General features: G+C 36.3%; 1 protein-coding gene across 1 annotated transcript in view; it reads right to left on the minus strand.

Annotated features, from left to right (window-relative positions):
- Positions 1-548: 548 nt before the first annotated feature.
- Positions 549-17,326, minus strand: part of ENPP3 (ectonucleotide pyrophosphatase/phosphodiesterase 3) — a 64,407-nt gene continuing 47,629 nt past the window's right edge. Inside the window, exons 21-25 of the mRNA XM_024759074.1 lie at positions 12,251-12,386; positions 9,638-9,715; positions 8,778-8,910; positions 6,810-6,966; positions 549-746 (exon numbers count right to left, since the gene is read on the minus strand). Of these exons, the coding sequence (XP_024614842.1) occupies positions 576-746; positions 6,810-6,966; positions 8,778-8,910; positions 9,638-9,715; positions 12,251-12,386 (675 nt within the window). The 3' untranslated portion in view covers positions 549-575. The remainder of the gene's footprint in view (positions 747-6,809; positions 6,967-8,777; positions 8,911-9,637; positions 9,716-12,250; positions 12,387-17,326) is intronic.

The following is a 17,326-nucleotide window of genomic DNA, read 5'->3' on the forward strand; positions in this document are numbered from 1 at the left end:
GTCAATATGTAGATTAACTTCTTTCTTTATAGTAGTGGAATCACATCCCATTGATTGCTTAAATAAACTCCATAATTTGCTCAACAAGTCTTTTAGGTTACCTTCTGGTCTTTGTAAAAGATGATATTTTCATGCATTTCTGCAAAGTATATCTGTTGACACCACTTTTACAAATGAAATTACTGAATAAAGGTAATGTGTACTTTTTATTTTAATAAATATTGCCTGATTGCCAAGTATAAAAAGTTTTATAACAAAACTGATGTAGAACTGATTCAAAAGGGAGACCTACTTCTCCTACTCTCCCTTCTATTTAGATAATGCTGGGAAGAAAAATATAGCCCAGGATTATAAGTGAGATAATAAATATAGTAAGCAAGGAACAACATAGCACAATCTCTGGCAAAAAATGTGCAACTTTAAAATAATATATTTTTATTGAAATGAAGAAGAGAAGAGAATAATGAAAATTATACAACATGGCTTTTAGAGGAGTCAAGGAAAAATAGAAAACTTTTACATTCTTCAGCAGAAAAAATCATTTACAGTTTGCCAAAGTTGTCTTATATATTAAGTTAAATAATGGTTTCAAATGTGGGCAAATATGTCTTTAGTTGCAAAATTTCAGAGACAGTCTGTAATTTTTCCTGATAAAAGTCAAGCCCAGTAAGAAGTTCCACATCACGGACCCGGGCAACATGTGCGTTGAATCTTTCTTCAATCCAAAGAGCTTCTGGTTTATTTTCCTGAAAAAGAAAAACAAAAGACTATTTTCCCTGGGGCATGATTTTTCATTAACAGAAAGATCTTTTATAACTTAGAAGTTGTCCTTTTTCCTGTGTTTTTTTGGTTGTTGTTGTTGCTTTTTTTTTTTTTTTTTTTTGCGGTACTCGGGCCTCTGACTGTTGTGGCCTCTCCCGTTGCGGAGCACAGGCTCCGGACGCGCAGGCTCAGCGGCCATGGCTCACGGGCCCAGCGCCACCAGGGAAGCCCACAGCCATTTTAATATTTACTTCAGATACAATTTTTTTTTAAAAATGAGACATTAAAGATGAAGTTAAGTCCCCACGTTCCTCTACTCAGAGTTAATCGTTATCATGAGTCAGTGTGAATCCAGTTTGTGCTTTTACACCTTTACTGCACATCAGTATACAATATATAGCATTGATTCATGTTTTCAAATTTATAGAAATCATGTAAGTGGCATTCTATAATTACTTTTTCATTCAATATTATGTTTGTAATCTATTCATAATGAAATATCTAGATCTAGTTAAGTCTTGTTTTTAGCTATGGTTTGTGGTAGCACAGTTTATTTTTTTATTGCCATATTGCTAGTATTTTTGGCATTATAAATAATAGTGTCATGATAAATTACCACATGGCTTCTGTGTTCAAGAACATGAGTTTCTAGGATATAGAAATGCAATTGCTGGGTCATAGAGTACATGTAACTTTAACTTCACCAGATATTAAACCTAGCACTCCTCAAAGTGTTTATACCAATATATAGTTCCATTGGCAATGGAGGATAATCCCCATTTCCCCACATCCTTACCAAACCATGATGTGAAATAGTGCTTTATCCCTGTTTAAGTGTTATTACCCTGAGTTATATTGAGTATCTTTTCAGATATTTCTTGGCCATTTGACTTTCAATAGGTTTTTAACTACATATAAAAAACAGTATAGTTTAAAACAGTATAATAAATAGTATAGTAAAAAAATGTTTTATACTATATATACTGTATATATAAAGGTTAGTGCAATAATCTAGAGCCATGGATTTCTGTGAAATTCCTTATTCTTTATTTATTAATTTCCTGATATTCATATGATATTGCTAAATTTCCAGTTAAATTTTTTAAAAGTAAGAAAGTTTACAAGTTTGTTTAATTAGATGAGTCTGCTTAAATGACTTTCAGTTGACTTCAGCATACTGGTTCACTTGTTTTTTAAATATGCAAGATTAAAATAGGCAGCTACTATTTGAGCCAGAGGAAGTATAAGACGAAACCACTGTTTTGAACCTCTGAAGTATTTCTCCATGTGAGATTCATGAGGTGAGTTATTATTTTTTAAAATAAATATGTGATGTACTAATATTAACTCATATTTCTAATGGGAATCCAATTCAGTCTTTTTTTCTTGCTTGCACTATTTCACATTTTAGTAACATTTAATAGTTTTGATGACGTTTTTCATAAAGTTTCCCCCCCATGGCTTTTATAACTCTCTTTTCTCCCAGCTTATTTGGTATCCATCTAACTGAATGTTTAGGGAATACCTGACAGTCTTCGCTTTTTTAAAACTGCAATGAAATGATCTTAATGATCTTAAATGAAATGAAATGTACTTAAATGATCTTAAGTACAACATAATTATAACTAGGCAGGGGTGATACTCAAGCTATTCCATATCAGATAGTTCACCAGCACCAACCAATCTGAACAGAAGCCAGCTGTAGACAGCTGTTCTAGCTGTACCACTGCATCCCAAGAGAATAAAAGCCTTGTGTATATCAAGTTTTTATGAGCCATATTGAAATATATGCTTTTAGATATATTTATATAAAATTTGTTGGTTGATTACATATGTACTAGACCTGTTACATAAAGAGAAGTATTGTATACACCTAAAATACAACTCAATTTGTTAGTTTTTTGAGGCAATACCAGTTTCAGTATTTTTCTCCCCTAACCACCTCCTTAATCTCTTCCTTATTCACTTACAGTCTCGTTATCACTGCCATCACACTGACAAAACCATTTTGTCAAGGATGACCTAACAGTAGAATTTTTGTAGACCTTTCACTTAGCTATTACCCCAAGCTTCTAAAAGTTCCTTCTTTGTCTTCCATAGCTCTGCTTACTTGTTTGATGACACCTTCTGTTTCCTCAGCTGACTTTAGTTTTTTCTATCCTGGAAGAATAGACATTTTCCTCCATCTGATCTTTGGATCTCTTCTCTCTATTTTCTCCCCTTCAGAAATTTTATTTCACTCCCGTGATTTAATACCAAATCTATCTCTATAGTTCTGTTCTCTTCCAAGTTCCATACCTGTATTGTCTACCCCTAATTCTATTTACAGTACAACCGTGTACCCCCAATTGCATTTCCAATATATACTAAGTTACAATAATGATAGTCACTTGGAGTTATGGCAGCATTCTCACTTATCTGACAGGAATTCAGCCATACAAAGTTGAGGGGAAAAAAAGAAAAAGGAGGAGGAAAGAAATGATGGAAGAACAAAGGAAGACGGAAAATATATAAGGAAATAAGAATCTAGTTCGCTACATCAAGTGTGAGGTGGAATCGTGAATCTACCATTTCTACAACTGGCATCTGTTCCCTTAAACATTTTATAGTGCGAGTACCTTCCCCCCACTCAGTGATTAGAATATTTAAAAGTGCAGAATGTTCCTACAACATGACGCTTAAAGAAAGCCTATTTCATTGGGTGCTTAAAGCACAATTACCTCTTCTAATGCTGGTGGAAATGTTGGCTGAATTGCACTTATTAGGGTGCAGCTTGTGTATGTACAGTACTTTGTGGGTGATTTGATTCTGGGTGATTTTATCTGTAAACAATTTCACTTTATGTTGACTTTAGAATGTAATTGCTTAATAAAATGTGATTTCTTTATAATGGCTACCATTTGCTTACTATGTATTTAGAATTCTTAGGGGTTTATATGAAATATTTAATTTTCAAAACAACATCATGAGGGGGTGAGTTTTTTATACATTTGAAGAAAGTGACACTCAGTTGTTTACCCAAAGAGGCCAAATCAGTAACTGAACCCAGATATCCAACTCCAAAACTCATGCATTTGCGTTCTATTCTATACTGCTTCTCACATACCCTCCTAGATATGCAACTAGTTTCTTATTTATTTATTTATTTATTTATTTTGCGGTACGCGGGCCTCTCGCTGTTGTGGCCTCTCACTGCGGAGCACAGGCTCCGGACGCGCAGGCTCAGCGGCCATGGCTCACGGGCCCAGCCGCTCCGCGGCATGTGGGATCTTCCCGGACCAGGGCACGAAGCCGTGTCCCCCGCATCGGCAGGCGGACTCTCAACCACTGCGCCACCAGGGGAGCCCTCAACTAGTTTCTTAATCAGAAGACCACCAACAGCAAATGTATCCTTCCCAAAACAACTGATTGTCTTATATATTTCCTGGCCAATCACACCTAAATTTTCAGTCACCTTTGGCTCTATCCTCTCTTCCCTCCCTATATCTAATTGACAGTCACATCTTATTAAGGTCACAATCTCTCTTATAATTATGCTTGGTTTAAGTTTGTTTCATACTCATCATATTATGCCTCATTGTTATCTTTATAGATATCATAGTCTGATTACTATACTGCCAATTCCTTAAAATTTTGGAATATGTCCAATTTATTAGTGATCATGTCTTATTCAATAGAGATGATGCCCTGTTAATTTTGAGATCATCTCCACATTGGATGTTCAGGGAAAGCTTCATATCATTTGTACTTTACCTTGAGGTGTAGGTGGAATTTTTAGCAGATGGAAAGGAAGGGCATTCTAGAAGAGACAAGAGCGTGGGCAAGCACATGGAGGTAGGGAAAATCAAGGGGTGTTCAAGTAATTTCAAGAACCTCAGTTCGCCTGGAACTTAGGTCTGCAAAGTCAACTGAGGGTAAATGGTGAAGAGCCTTAAGTACAGGCTGGGAGATTTTTGTTTGTTTATTTTTGTAGTTTTATTCAGGGTAGATAGACAATCAAATGGATGAGAAAGGATGTCGTCATGAAAAATTAATTTTAAGATGAGCAACTTGATAGTGAAATACAGAGGTGAAGGAGAGGAGGACAGGAGACAGTAAAACTACTTAAAATTCATTTTCAAAAGTCCTGATAGAAGACAATAAGGGCCTAGACCAGGGATAGCGAATCATTTCTTCTTTTCGCACCCATTCTAACCAATCCAAAATGGCTATCTAGAACCTCTATGATAAAGAACTATTTATTCCTGATTCAGTGGAAAGGAGCACCACACCCTATCAGTCACCAAAGTCTGCCACTGGAAGATGAAGTGAAGAATGATGGCTTCCCCTTGTCTCGACTAAATAAACTTCTGACAGGACAAATAGGAAGAGATTCAACTACACAACATCTCCTGATAGCTTCTTGTTTGGAAACTCTTCCTCATTCTAGGACTATGAGTGACCCACTGCTTAGCCTCTAAACTTTGCCATCCATCTTGAGTCACTGAAAGCAACCATTCAACACTCAAGTTCAAATCCTATCTTCAAGACTCAAGCCTTCCTTACCAGAAAGTATTTTTCTTTTGAAATCCTACTACATTTTATCTGTCCCTCTTTGTGCCACTTATTTTTCTTTCTTTTTTTTACTAGGCTTCTAAGTGATAGACTATGAGCCTTTTCTGCTAGAATTCACGTCTGATTTATCTGTGTATTGCCCATAGCACACAGTATGATGAAGGCAGTTATGTGTTGAACAGATGAAAGAATAGAGATGAATCCCAACCTGGCTTAGAACCTAAGCTTTAACTTCCATCTCTACTAGCTCATGGGATTTTCCATGTGAACACCCATTTCTACAAACCAGATGTACCTACACTTAATTATCCTACCTACCTGCCAAAACAGTTCTCATTCCTAACTTCCCTCTTTTTTTTCCCCTAATTACCTGCATTTAAAATCTCTGATTCAGCTTTGAGTCTCCCTTTTCCTTTGGTTCTTGCATCCAGCCAGTTGCCAAGTCCCTCCCTTCTTCATTTCCTCCACAGAAGAGTCTTCCTAATCCTTTCAATCTGTTCAAATTCTGCCCATTCTTCAGGGCTCAGCCCTACTCCCACCTCAATTTATGTAACCTTTATTTGTTATTCCAGCCAAAAGTGTTTTGAATTTGAAACACTAAATACTTACAACAGTGTTTGACAATGAATCCCAACTTTGTAATGTCTCTTACTTCTAATTTTTAAAATAATTCTTATATGATCGACTGGCCCATTTATGTGTCTGTATCTCATTTATATATCAAAGTTATATATGAACTCCTTGAGGGCAGAGACAATGTATTCTTCCTTGGTGCATTCTAAAAAGCTTCTATTGTGATAATGTTTACTTAATAGGTATTCAATATATTAGCTGAATGACTTCAGTAAAACCCAATTACCAGAATACATATGTTTTTCTATAAAGAACATATATGAAGTTGAAGTAACTATTTACATATAATTTGCTTTGATCCAAAAGGTTTTGAGGTGGCCTAATTCATGATGTTAAAAAAGGAATGTTATTCGAGCTAACTTATTTTGTAAATACATATATGTATATATGTATTTAGGTAAATATATATACACATATATATACATACTATATATATATGTATTTTCAGACCTCATGTTTCAAGTCGATGGAATTTTTATATTTACATATTCATTTAAGAAACATTAATTTAGTGCCAACTTTGGGACAGAACCTTAAGGTTTGCATTCAGAATAAAAAGCCTAATAAGATACAACCCCTTTCCTTATTAGTGAATGTGAATAAAATACATCTAAATAAAATATATGACATGCATATATAAACACATGTTCATGTAAGCATATACATGTTTAAATTGATATTAATTACATAGAGATCAACAGTCTAAGGAAAAGTTCAAAACTGAGGTCATATTTACTACAACTCTAACCCATGAAACACCTAAAAAGTATACTGTAGTCAGAGCCACTTTTATGAAAGCCCAGATGAGCTCTGACTAATCATTTTCTCAGGGCCCAGGGCCTCTCCAGGAGCATACTCACGGGACAGCTCTCCACGTTGGTAGGTCGGTGAGGGATGACAAAGGGTAAGACGTCCAACCACCCAGTGCAGGCGTTGGGGGTTTGGCTCGTATTTTTACAACTGGTCAAGACCACGAAGTAGTGTGTTGGGATGGGAACACGGGTGTTGACTACATATCTAAAAACATAATTGAAAAGATTTGATGTTATTATACTTTTGCTTCTGAAGATTAGAAATGTCTTTTTATATTTTTAAAGAAATGTCAAAGTAAAATTATAGTAAAAGAAAGTAAATAAATAGAAAATACAAAATCTTACCACACATTTTTAAACCTTAATGAGTCTGAATCAAGATTATAGAAGTCCAAGCCTGGTCATTTTAACATCATGGGAAAATATTAAAATACAATGAAAAGCAGAGCATGGTATTCTGCCTCCTAGCTTTGTTGACTTATACATCACAGTGACGTGTCCTAATAGAGTAGGGGCTGGAAATGAAGGAGCTGGGATTTCAATTGTAGCTGCGCACTTCTACTAGTCGTTTGGATGTGTACTAATCCTCTAATAGTCTATGACTTTCTAACTTTCCTCAACTTTAACACGGAGATTTTCTTATGCTACCAACTTCGCAGCATAGACAGGGACAAATCCATACAACTGATACGACGGTCCTTTAGTCTCAGATAACAAACATGAAAGTGCTTTTAAAAGTTTCAAATGCAAATAAAGGTAAGCTATTAGTGTGAGTCCACTAAAAGGAAAATGAACTGGTATAAGTAGTAATGTATTACTGTGATTTAGAATCAGAGCTAGACTGTCTGGGTTCTGGCTTTACTACTTAGCTGTGGAACTTAGACAAGTTAGTTAACCTCTCTGTGCCTCAGTTTCCTTTTCTAAATGGGAACTAATGGAATCTAACATGTGGATGTTTTTCAGATTAAATGAAGTATCTGTAAATTCTTAGAAGCATACCTAGCATGGAGTAAAGTGCTATCAAATTGTTTGCTAGGATTATTAAATGGTGAAAGACAGGGTCAATAAACACTGAAATAAGGACAAGGCAAACAAAATTTAAGGCCACACACTTAGTGATGACGAATGTTATCTTATCAGAAGGTATGAGTATAAATCATTGCTTTACATAATCTAGGCTTAGTACAAGAGTTCAGCACTGTCCATTTTGATAATAAAGAGAAATCATGGATGACACTTCTAAAACTCTCTATTCCTGTGTGCTGAGTTCAAAAGTAATTCTTAGCAACGTGTATGACCAGGTTTAGTCCAAAGATGTACAGTTTAGTAGGACTAGTTTTCTATAGGAAGCCTACACTATCTCCTGGGAGATACTTTTATGAATCATCCACTACCCAAAATATTGGGCAGTATTTTGTTTTTGGGTTTTTTTTGCGGTACGCGGGCCTCTCATTGTTGTGGCCTCTCCCGTTGTGGAGCACAGGCTTCGGATGCGCAGGTTCAGCGGCCATGGCTCACGTGCCCAGCCGCTCCGCGGCATGTGGGATCTTCCCAGACCGGGGCACGAACCCGTGTCCCTTGCATCGGCAGGTGGACTCTCAACCACTGCGCCACCAGGGAAGCCCTGGGCAGTATTTTGAATAGTCACTTCTTGATTTTTTTTATTTATTGCTGAACTGCTTCTCTATTTACTGATAGCACAGTGAGTCTTCCCTACCTCCTTAACCTTGACAAAACCACGTTTTCCCTTTCACATTAGTTTAGAAATTTTCCAAATAAAATTTTTTCTAAACTATTCCTGGACATTTTTTTCTTTGCCTATTAGTTTAAATCTTTGCCATATAAAATTTTTGCTAAATATTTAGATAGACTAGTTGAAAATAGTCAACAGTTGCATCTCTATATAAATATGTTATGTAATGTTTAGAATGCTGAGCTTTAATTTTAAATATTGAGGTTTCCCCTTATGATACCCTATTGCCAAATCAAAAGTCCATTTTGTTTCAAATTACTTACTCTGTAATTTCATCTGGAGCATCAAAATGACCATCGTAATTATAATCAAATATTGGTCCACTAACCACATTGACTCCATTTCTTTCCATGGCATGTTTTACAAGAAGAACACTATGGAAGTAATTCCACATTGCTAAAAATAAAAGAATAAAGCGTTAAAAATGTCTGCCTGTATTGAACATGGAAATATTTTCTATTATAAACAGGTACATTTAAATAGCATCCAATTCTGCTTTAATACTTGTCAGTGGTCATTGAGTAATACTGCAAAGTAGTCTATGCAACAAAAATAAACAGCCACATCCATGATAGCTTTTTGTTGCTGATGTAGTTACAGTCTCGAAATTACAGTTAAATATGTCTCCAAATGCCTCCCTAGGGCTGAGTTGCTTTGGGGACTGTATTAAAAAATGGTCAGAACACACACACTGCCTTATTAATTGTGACTCTAGGGACAAACACTTTTCATTTACTTATGGTGAGTATCAGTAGAATTTTATTTTGTGGTTAGCTCTTTACAGTAAAATTAGGATTAAAAAATTATCAAAATTCTAGCAACAAGTCACCCAAAGTTGAAGTAAGTTAAAAAGAATTTACGTTAGACATCCTTCCTGTTTCCATATTTAAAACATTAGAACAGGGACTTCCCTGGAGGTCCAGTGGTTAATACACCATGCTTCCACTGCAGGGGGCACGGGTTCAATCCCTGGTCGGGGAACTAATATCCCACATGCCACAAGGTGCGGCCAAAAAAAAAATTAGAACAAAATGGCTGATAACAGAAAAAAAGATGTGTTTAGTTTAGAAGTTCAAAGAGTCACTTGGGTATTTTAAGATTCATAATCTAAGTATATACTTACTTTTGAATGCTTCATACATAGGGACCAAATTACTTGTAATTAAAGCATCATATTGACTATCAGAAGTTCTATTGTTTGCTGCAAAACAAATGAATTTTATTAAATCTAGCTATAAGAGAAAGTATGACATTCCACATAGTAGGCCCATTAGTATAACATACTAATGTAAATTTATTAACACACAAAACACAGAGATACAAAGCACTCTCCAGTGGAAGTCATCAATAATGCAGGCAGTTTTATGCATTTGATTGATACCTATAGTGGGCTGGTGACCCTCAAGAAGGTAGGTCCACGTCCTAACTCCCCATTACCTCTGAATGTGATAGGTAGGAAAATAGTGTCTTTGCAGATGTAATTAAAAGTTCAAGATGAGATTATCCTGGATTTAGGGTGGGTTCTAAATCCAGTGACTGGTGTCCTACAAGGAGAAGGAGGATTGAGAAGAGGAGAGACTCAGGGGAGAAAGCTATGCGAAGATGGAGGCAGAGACTGGAGTGATGCAGCTACAAGCCAAGCAACACCTGGAACCCCCAGATGCTGGAAGAGGTAAAGAAGGATTCTACCCTAGATTCTCTCTTGCAAAGGGAGCATGGCCCTGTCAACACCCTGATTTCAGACTTCTGGCCTCTAGAACTTTGAGAGAATAAACCTCTGTTGTTTTAAGCCACCAAGTTTGTGGGTAATTTGTTACAGCAGTCTCTAGAAAACAAATATAATACCGATAGGAAAGCATCATTATTGAATATACATAAAATAATAATGCTATGGGCTTCCCTGGTGGCGCAGTGGTTGGGGGTCCGCCTGCCGATGCAGGGGACGCAGGTTCATGCCCCGGTCCAGGAGGATCCCACATGACACGGAGCGGCTGGGCTCGTGGGCCATGGCTGCTGGGCCTGCACGTCCGGAGCCTGTGCTCTGCAATGGGAGAGGCTGCAACAGTGCGAGGCCCGCGTACCACAAAAATAATAATAATAATAATAATGATGATGATGCTATGATAAATAACTCTTCCAAAGTAAAATCTTCTTAAGAAAGTGGGTTTTAACTCAGTGAAGACTGCTGACAGCACCACAAATGGTATGGTTGGCTTTGAAGACACATGGACTTGCCAGCTAGAGGAGTGTGTGCTGAGCCTGTGTGCTCTGGAACTAGACTGCCCGGGTTGGAATCCCAGCTCCACTGCCCGCCAGCTGACCCACTTGGGCAAAGCGCTATGTCCCTCTGTACTTCATTTGTCTCATGGCATCTCTCTCACTGAAATATTGTGAGGATTTAAACTGCTGCAAGCCTATGAATGTTTATTATAATGTTTTTTACATTTAAACTACTCTTGGCTACCTTAACTAATACCCAAATGAAAGGTCAATGTATGGGAACCAAAAGGCAAGGAGAAGCAAGATTTTTTGTCTTTTTCTTTAAGATTTCACATGCTACTCACGGTCCTCAGATCCTCTACAAGCCTTTTCTACTTGTTAAACTAAACTTTGAAAGTTGTAAAGTCAATGAACATAACATTATCTTCTTTTCAGGAAACATAAGAATCTGCTTATAATGGAAATGCTAACAATTTGTAATGGAGAGTTAGAAGGTGGTTTCATTCAATCCTTAATATTTTTTGAGACAAGCTGTTTAGTTTTTCATTTCATTTCCTTGTCAAGACAAACATTTATAAACCAACCAATATCTTAGGGCTTAACAGATACAATTTTATAATGCCAATTTAACATTTTTTATTAATAAAATGTTGCAACTATTTAAGGTTTATCCTAGGGTTTACATAAATTTGGTGGCGCTCTAATTGTCTCTAGATATTGTAACAAGATATATCAGTTTATTATCCTAATTCTCTGTTAGGAATTTTACATTGATGTGCTACTTGCTTTCACTAGGCCTTTTTTTCCCCACTATAAATCTCAGAACCTCTAAATTATAAATCTCTAAATTGACCTCTTTTGTCATGGCTTCCAGAAAAATGAAGCCAAATATCTGGAGAAAACCCATTCTCAGAAGCTGAAATTGTTGAAAATCTCATGAGTAAATCAAGGAAATTACAATCCCTGCTGAACAGAGAAGAGATTTGGGTTTTAGAAAAATCACACTGGCTTTTTTCCGTTCCCGAGAGAGAAGCTTCCTGAAAAAATATTTCAAGTTTATTCAGCTGCTTAATCCACATAAAGCTGTTGGATATACAGCCTGAGCGAGAGGCCCCAATTCCAGCCTGATTTGTCTTCACAGGCACAGCGGCATTCTCAATGCAAGCCTTAGCTTGGCCAGTTACCAGAAAAAAAAAAAAAAAAAAAAAATGTTTTTTTAGACGCTTGTGTCCCTCTCCAAAGAATCTTCAGTTTTAAAATTAAACTTAAACCTGCCGAACTCTCTGAACATCTGGGCCAGATTAGAGCTGATGTGTGGTTCCCAGTGCAAAATTTATTAGTCTTTATTATAGCTGTTGCACTTCTCCAGGCCAGTCCACAATCACTGGAAGCCTCCTGGGCAGCTAGTTCAGCCCAAGCAGGTAGTTTTGGTGGGGAGCATATGTTTAGGGCACATGCCCACATCCAGCTGATGAGGGCTTTCTAAGCTGCTGCTCTAAAAAAGAGTTATACAAACCAGGAGGATAGAGGAAGCCGTGGGTGATATTCTTGTCTGCTAAAGAGAAGGAACAATTTTGGCTCTCAGAAGGAGCAATCCTGACATCAGCCCGCAGACAGTCTGGGACAGTGGGAGGAAGAGGCGATGTGTCTCCCTGTTGAAAGAGAGAAAAGAAAAAAAAAAAAATGACGCCCACATTGTGGCTCACCCATCGCCTTACTTGGTTTGTAACTTCCCTAGAATGTTTTTCATTTAACCTTTTCTTATTTTGTTAGTGAATCAGGTCTACGCAAGCAATGGAAATGGATGTCTTCAGCAATGTTTTCTTCTGTGGTTCCCTTCTGGTTAGGGACACGGGAAGGGCAAATCAAATACACCTTGGAAAGGAATATTTGCAGGTTAAAACCTGAATTGAGTGCAGAGGGATAATGGGAGCTACTGCTAAAAACCCAAATCTATTTCAGGCTCTAACTTTAGGTGGTGATATATACTGTGTTTGCAAATAAAAATTGAAAATAAAATATAAACTATTTTTAAAATACAGATATGACTTGAGGATCATATTCTTCAGTTGAGCAAGAACTTCTAATTAACCTAAGATTAACTCAAAGAAGCTGTAGTTGTATAAATTTACTTATTTGGGGACTTTAATAAATTTGTAGCCATGCTTTATTCACCTTGAAATATAGGAATATATTTTTATAATTTTCTGTGCAACTTTAAAGACTAATACAATAATTTATTTACTAGCAGGCATCTATAAATGTGCTGCTTAAGTACTTAAGGTAATACAGTATTACATAATCATATTTTGATGAGCATACAATTATGAGTATGTAAACATTTTGCTATTCATTTAATTTTTTCAGAAATTTTGATTTATATGCCCTCTACTGCCCACAACATATATATTTCTTTAAAAATTATTTTATAATTTATAAAAAAGAAGATTAAATTAAATTAGAATGTTCTTCCTCTATGCACTATATTGTGCTAAAAGCAAAAATTAGCTATGGTGTCTAAAACATATGTGGTAATTATTTTATAATAGGTGCACACAGCAAATCATCACACTGTACACGTTGTAAACTTACACAATGTTATATGTCAATTATATCTCAATAAAGCTGGGGAAAAGTAAATAAATAAAATGTACAAGATCAATTCACAAAGGAAAAGGCAGCACACACTGTGTGCTACATTCATAGGCAGGAGAGCTCCGTGATGAGATACAGGACAGGAAGGAGATGAAGATGAGGGGAAACACAAGCAGAGGATGTACGCCTAACATGCTGCAACACTCCGGTTGGAAAACACTATACAGCAGTGGAGTAAATTTCTCAACTTGATTGTACACAAACATTTACCTCTGCTCCCCTCTGAAATCCCATTAAAAGAACAGTAATGATGAAGACACATAAGAGATGATAAGAAATTTTCAGAAACTGGAAGTCAGATAAGCATATGTGTTTACTACTGTAACCTTGACTTGGTAAACCAGTAAACACTGATAACAAAGAGCCTCTGGTTGGGAAAAGCCCAAAGAAACTGATTCCTTCTGTAGAACACCAGAAGCATAGAACTTGGAGTCTCCTAAAGACAGGGAATGTATGTAAAGTTGGAAAGAAGAGGATAGTTTGAAAGTCTGTAAAAGAGGCCAGACAGAAGCTTTACTCACTGGGGAGGTTGATCCAAAGAGACAACCAGACTAAAGGACACAAGGCACCCTGGAAAGCAGGTGAAAGCAATGGAATTAAATTTTAAAATCTATGCACTGAATGGTAAGATTCCCTCCAGTCTCATCACGCCCGTGTATGTTGGTTCACATGAGAAGTGTCCTTTCTTTGAAAAACAAACCAGCCTGAAAAGAAAACTAGATACAATTGGGAGTCCCCAACAAAATGTCTGGCTCTCCTCCTGATTAACCTGTAATGAAGCCTATCAGCTGGCAAGCTCAGCCCTGTAGCTTAGTGCCTCACCCTTAAATTATGAGCTGACAGCCAAGGACCACCAGATATGCATTGGGGTTGGGGAGAGGAACCAAGAAGAAAAAGAGACAATACAGACAGCAGAAGAAAACTCGCTTCTCACAGAGATGAGAGTATGTACGGTATCCATAGAGAAAGAGCAGAAAGCATTTAAAAAGGAAAGAGATAACAGAAAGAGCTCTTGGGATTTAAAAATATGACAGCAGAAATAAAATTTTCAATAAGCTCTAGAAGATGAAATTGCAGATATTTCTCAAAAAGTGAAGTAAAGACAAGAGATGGAAAAAAGGAAGGCACATATAAACACATTAGAAGTCTAATGTCCTATTAATTTTGAAGAAAAACTGTTTCTAAAATTCTAAAGCTAAGCCCTCAATTAAGCATATAGATAGAATAAAAACACTTTGAGATGCATAAAGTCTCCAATATGTATCTTCTCCTCTTCCTTTCTTAGGAAGCTCCTCAGTGATATAGTCACCAAAACAAGGAGTAGACCAAGAAATATGAAGATATTAGTATTAGATGCAGTGTACCCGCTCCCACCATTTATTTCATTCTCCTTCTGGTGCAGATACTAGAAAGCTAAAAACATTTGTTTATATTCTTTCAGAAACATATAGTGAACAATTCTGAATGACCAGGTTTCTTCACTTGGTGTAAAGGGGCACATAGAGACGATGCAAAGTGGGAGAACTAGGGAGATTGACAGCCAACCCAGTCAGCCCTATAGACACCCAGAATATTGTGAGTTGATGTTTCCTGCCACACACCTTACCATTTTACTTCAAGAAATATGTAATATATGAATGCAGCCATTGATGCATTTTCCACAATATAAGGAAAGCGAAGTGCCTATATTCAATAGTTAAAATTATAAAAATCTTAAGGAGGGAAGTTTATTGTAATTTTAATGTGCCTGCAGCTATGGAAGTTGTGCTCAAACAATTCAGTTGGGCAAAATGTTTACTATTTTCTCAAAGTGGCATAGACTTTGGGTTGGGAGAAAAGGACCAGGATGTATTTAGTCAGAAAGTACTAAAAAATAGTTACACGTTTTCTGCTAACTGAAAATCTTAGATGTGTTTCTTATATATCAAACTTGAACCCCCAAATATAAATACATCAAGACTGGGAAAGACAGGATATGGCCTCCTTTATAAAGGTGAGATCATGCAGTAGGCAGCTCTCTAGAAGGATGGAGGGGAGGTATAGTCACATCATTTCTGAATCTTGGGCTCTTGAGAAAAGGCATAGTGAACTACCACCTTACTACCCCACCACTCCCCTACAGAAACACACACACACACACATACACACACACACACACACACACACACACACACACACAAATAGTTTCATCCTTCCATCTGTTCAGAGTTCCTTAGAGTTTTTTAAGCCAGGGGATAGAAAGTCAGGAAAACAATAAATAGAATTCAGACGCTCAGATGAAATCTGAACTCTAGTTCTCAAAATTCTTCAAGGGAAGTAGATGATAAGCACAGACAGGAAAGTGAGATACTTTCATTTCTAGTCTGGCATGGAGACAAAATAGAACTTAAACAAGGGATAAAACTATTTTTATTGAAGTTATATAGACTCTCCTTATCTGTAGACTGAATGTCAAAGATAAAACATATTTATTTGAAGATTGGATAATTGTGATCTTGCCTTATGGTAAGGATAATTATACACGTTTAAATTATTTTTCTGGTTGTGATTTTTTTCTATAGGGAAAAATATTTCTTATAGTTCAAAAAACAAAAAAAACCTTTTGCAATACACAATAATGTTCCTAGTTTTTAAAGATTCACAAAACACATTTGGGTCATAATTTACATTATCAGTGCTAACAAGCTTTAGAAACAAAAAAGACTTTGTAAAAATTTAGTTATGGGAGATTTTTCAAAGTGTACTAGATTTTCTTCTCTGAAAAAGCCCTTCGACTTCATATTCAATTTCTGAATTAGATATGCTAAATAATTGTAATTCTTGCTATTATTTTTAATTTTCCACCTAACAACATAAAAAACAATTCTCATCTTCCTACTGAGGAGGGCCAGAAGCAAAACCCTTATAAAGTCTGATCAACCTTAATGGTTTTGAAGCAACTGCTGTAGGACCATGATCTCAAATCACAGCTACTTCCCCCAAACTCTTCTGAGATAATAACAACAATTAGAAAACCCACCAAAACCACAGAAAAACAAAAGTTCCATAAAACTTAAAGACACAAGCCAATTGGATCCATGCTCCAAAAAGTGCTTATTTAAAGTCTGATTTTTCAGACACAGAGCTGATTTACAACATTTCTCTGTGAATCTCAAAACATCCTTGTATGTAATTTTCTTGAACCACGACATACTAACAGAGCAATTTCTGAATTAGAAAGCAGAAAATTGCTAGAATTCCATCCTCTCACATGGAAGGAGAAATACACAAGTAGTTCTGTGGGATCCTGAAAGGACAGGAACTTTGGGTAACAAAGAAGCTAGTTTTAAAACAATAACAAAAAAAGAATTGTACTAAACTCTTAGTCTGAGACCACTTGAAATCTCTCTGCCTTTGGTTTCCGTTAAAGCTCATATAAATTCAGGAATGCAAGACAGCAGGAGAAAGTATTAAACACATAAACATTCCCCTTAACTCCACATAATCCCTGGTACCTGGACTTTCCAAAATAGAGAATTGAATAATAAAACTGGCCTTGAATATACTGCCGCTCTCAAAATCAAAAACAAAATAGAAATTATTTTAAGGAATAAATAACTTCCTATTATTGTTTCATAGTACGCTTCATAGCATGTTGAAGAAAATCACAGACAACTGAACACTGTGCATATTAAGAAAGTGATGTTGCCATTAACCATACATATGAACTCAGGTAACTTTGTAAAATATTTGCTCACGTTGGAAAACAACATCAGTGCTCTCCTACCACTGACCACAATTAAACCATTGTCAGCGGGAGAGTTGACTTTCAGAACACATAAAGCCATAATTAGTAGTGGGAAAATATGCTTATTCCAGAAATCTTGAATTGGAACAAGAAGAGTAAATGAACTGGATACAACCAATCATTTCCTTTCCATAAAAAGAGATGGAAGAT

The sequence above is a fragment of the Neophocaena asiaeorientalis genome, unplaced genomic scaffold (genome assembly GCF_003031525.2).
Source record: "Neophocaena asiaeorientalis asiaeorientalis breed wild unplaced genomic scaffold, Neophocaena_asiaeorientalis_V1.1 scaffold5, whole genome shotgun sequence".
Classification (NCBI taxonomy): domain Eukaryota; kingdom Metazoa; phylum Chordata; class Mammalia; order Artiodactyla; family Phocoenidae; genus Neophocaena; species Neophocaena asiaeorientalis.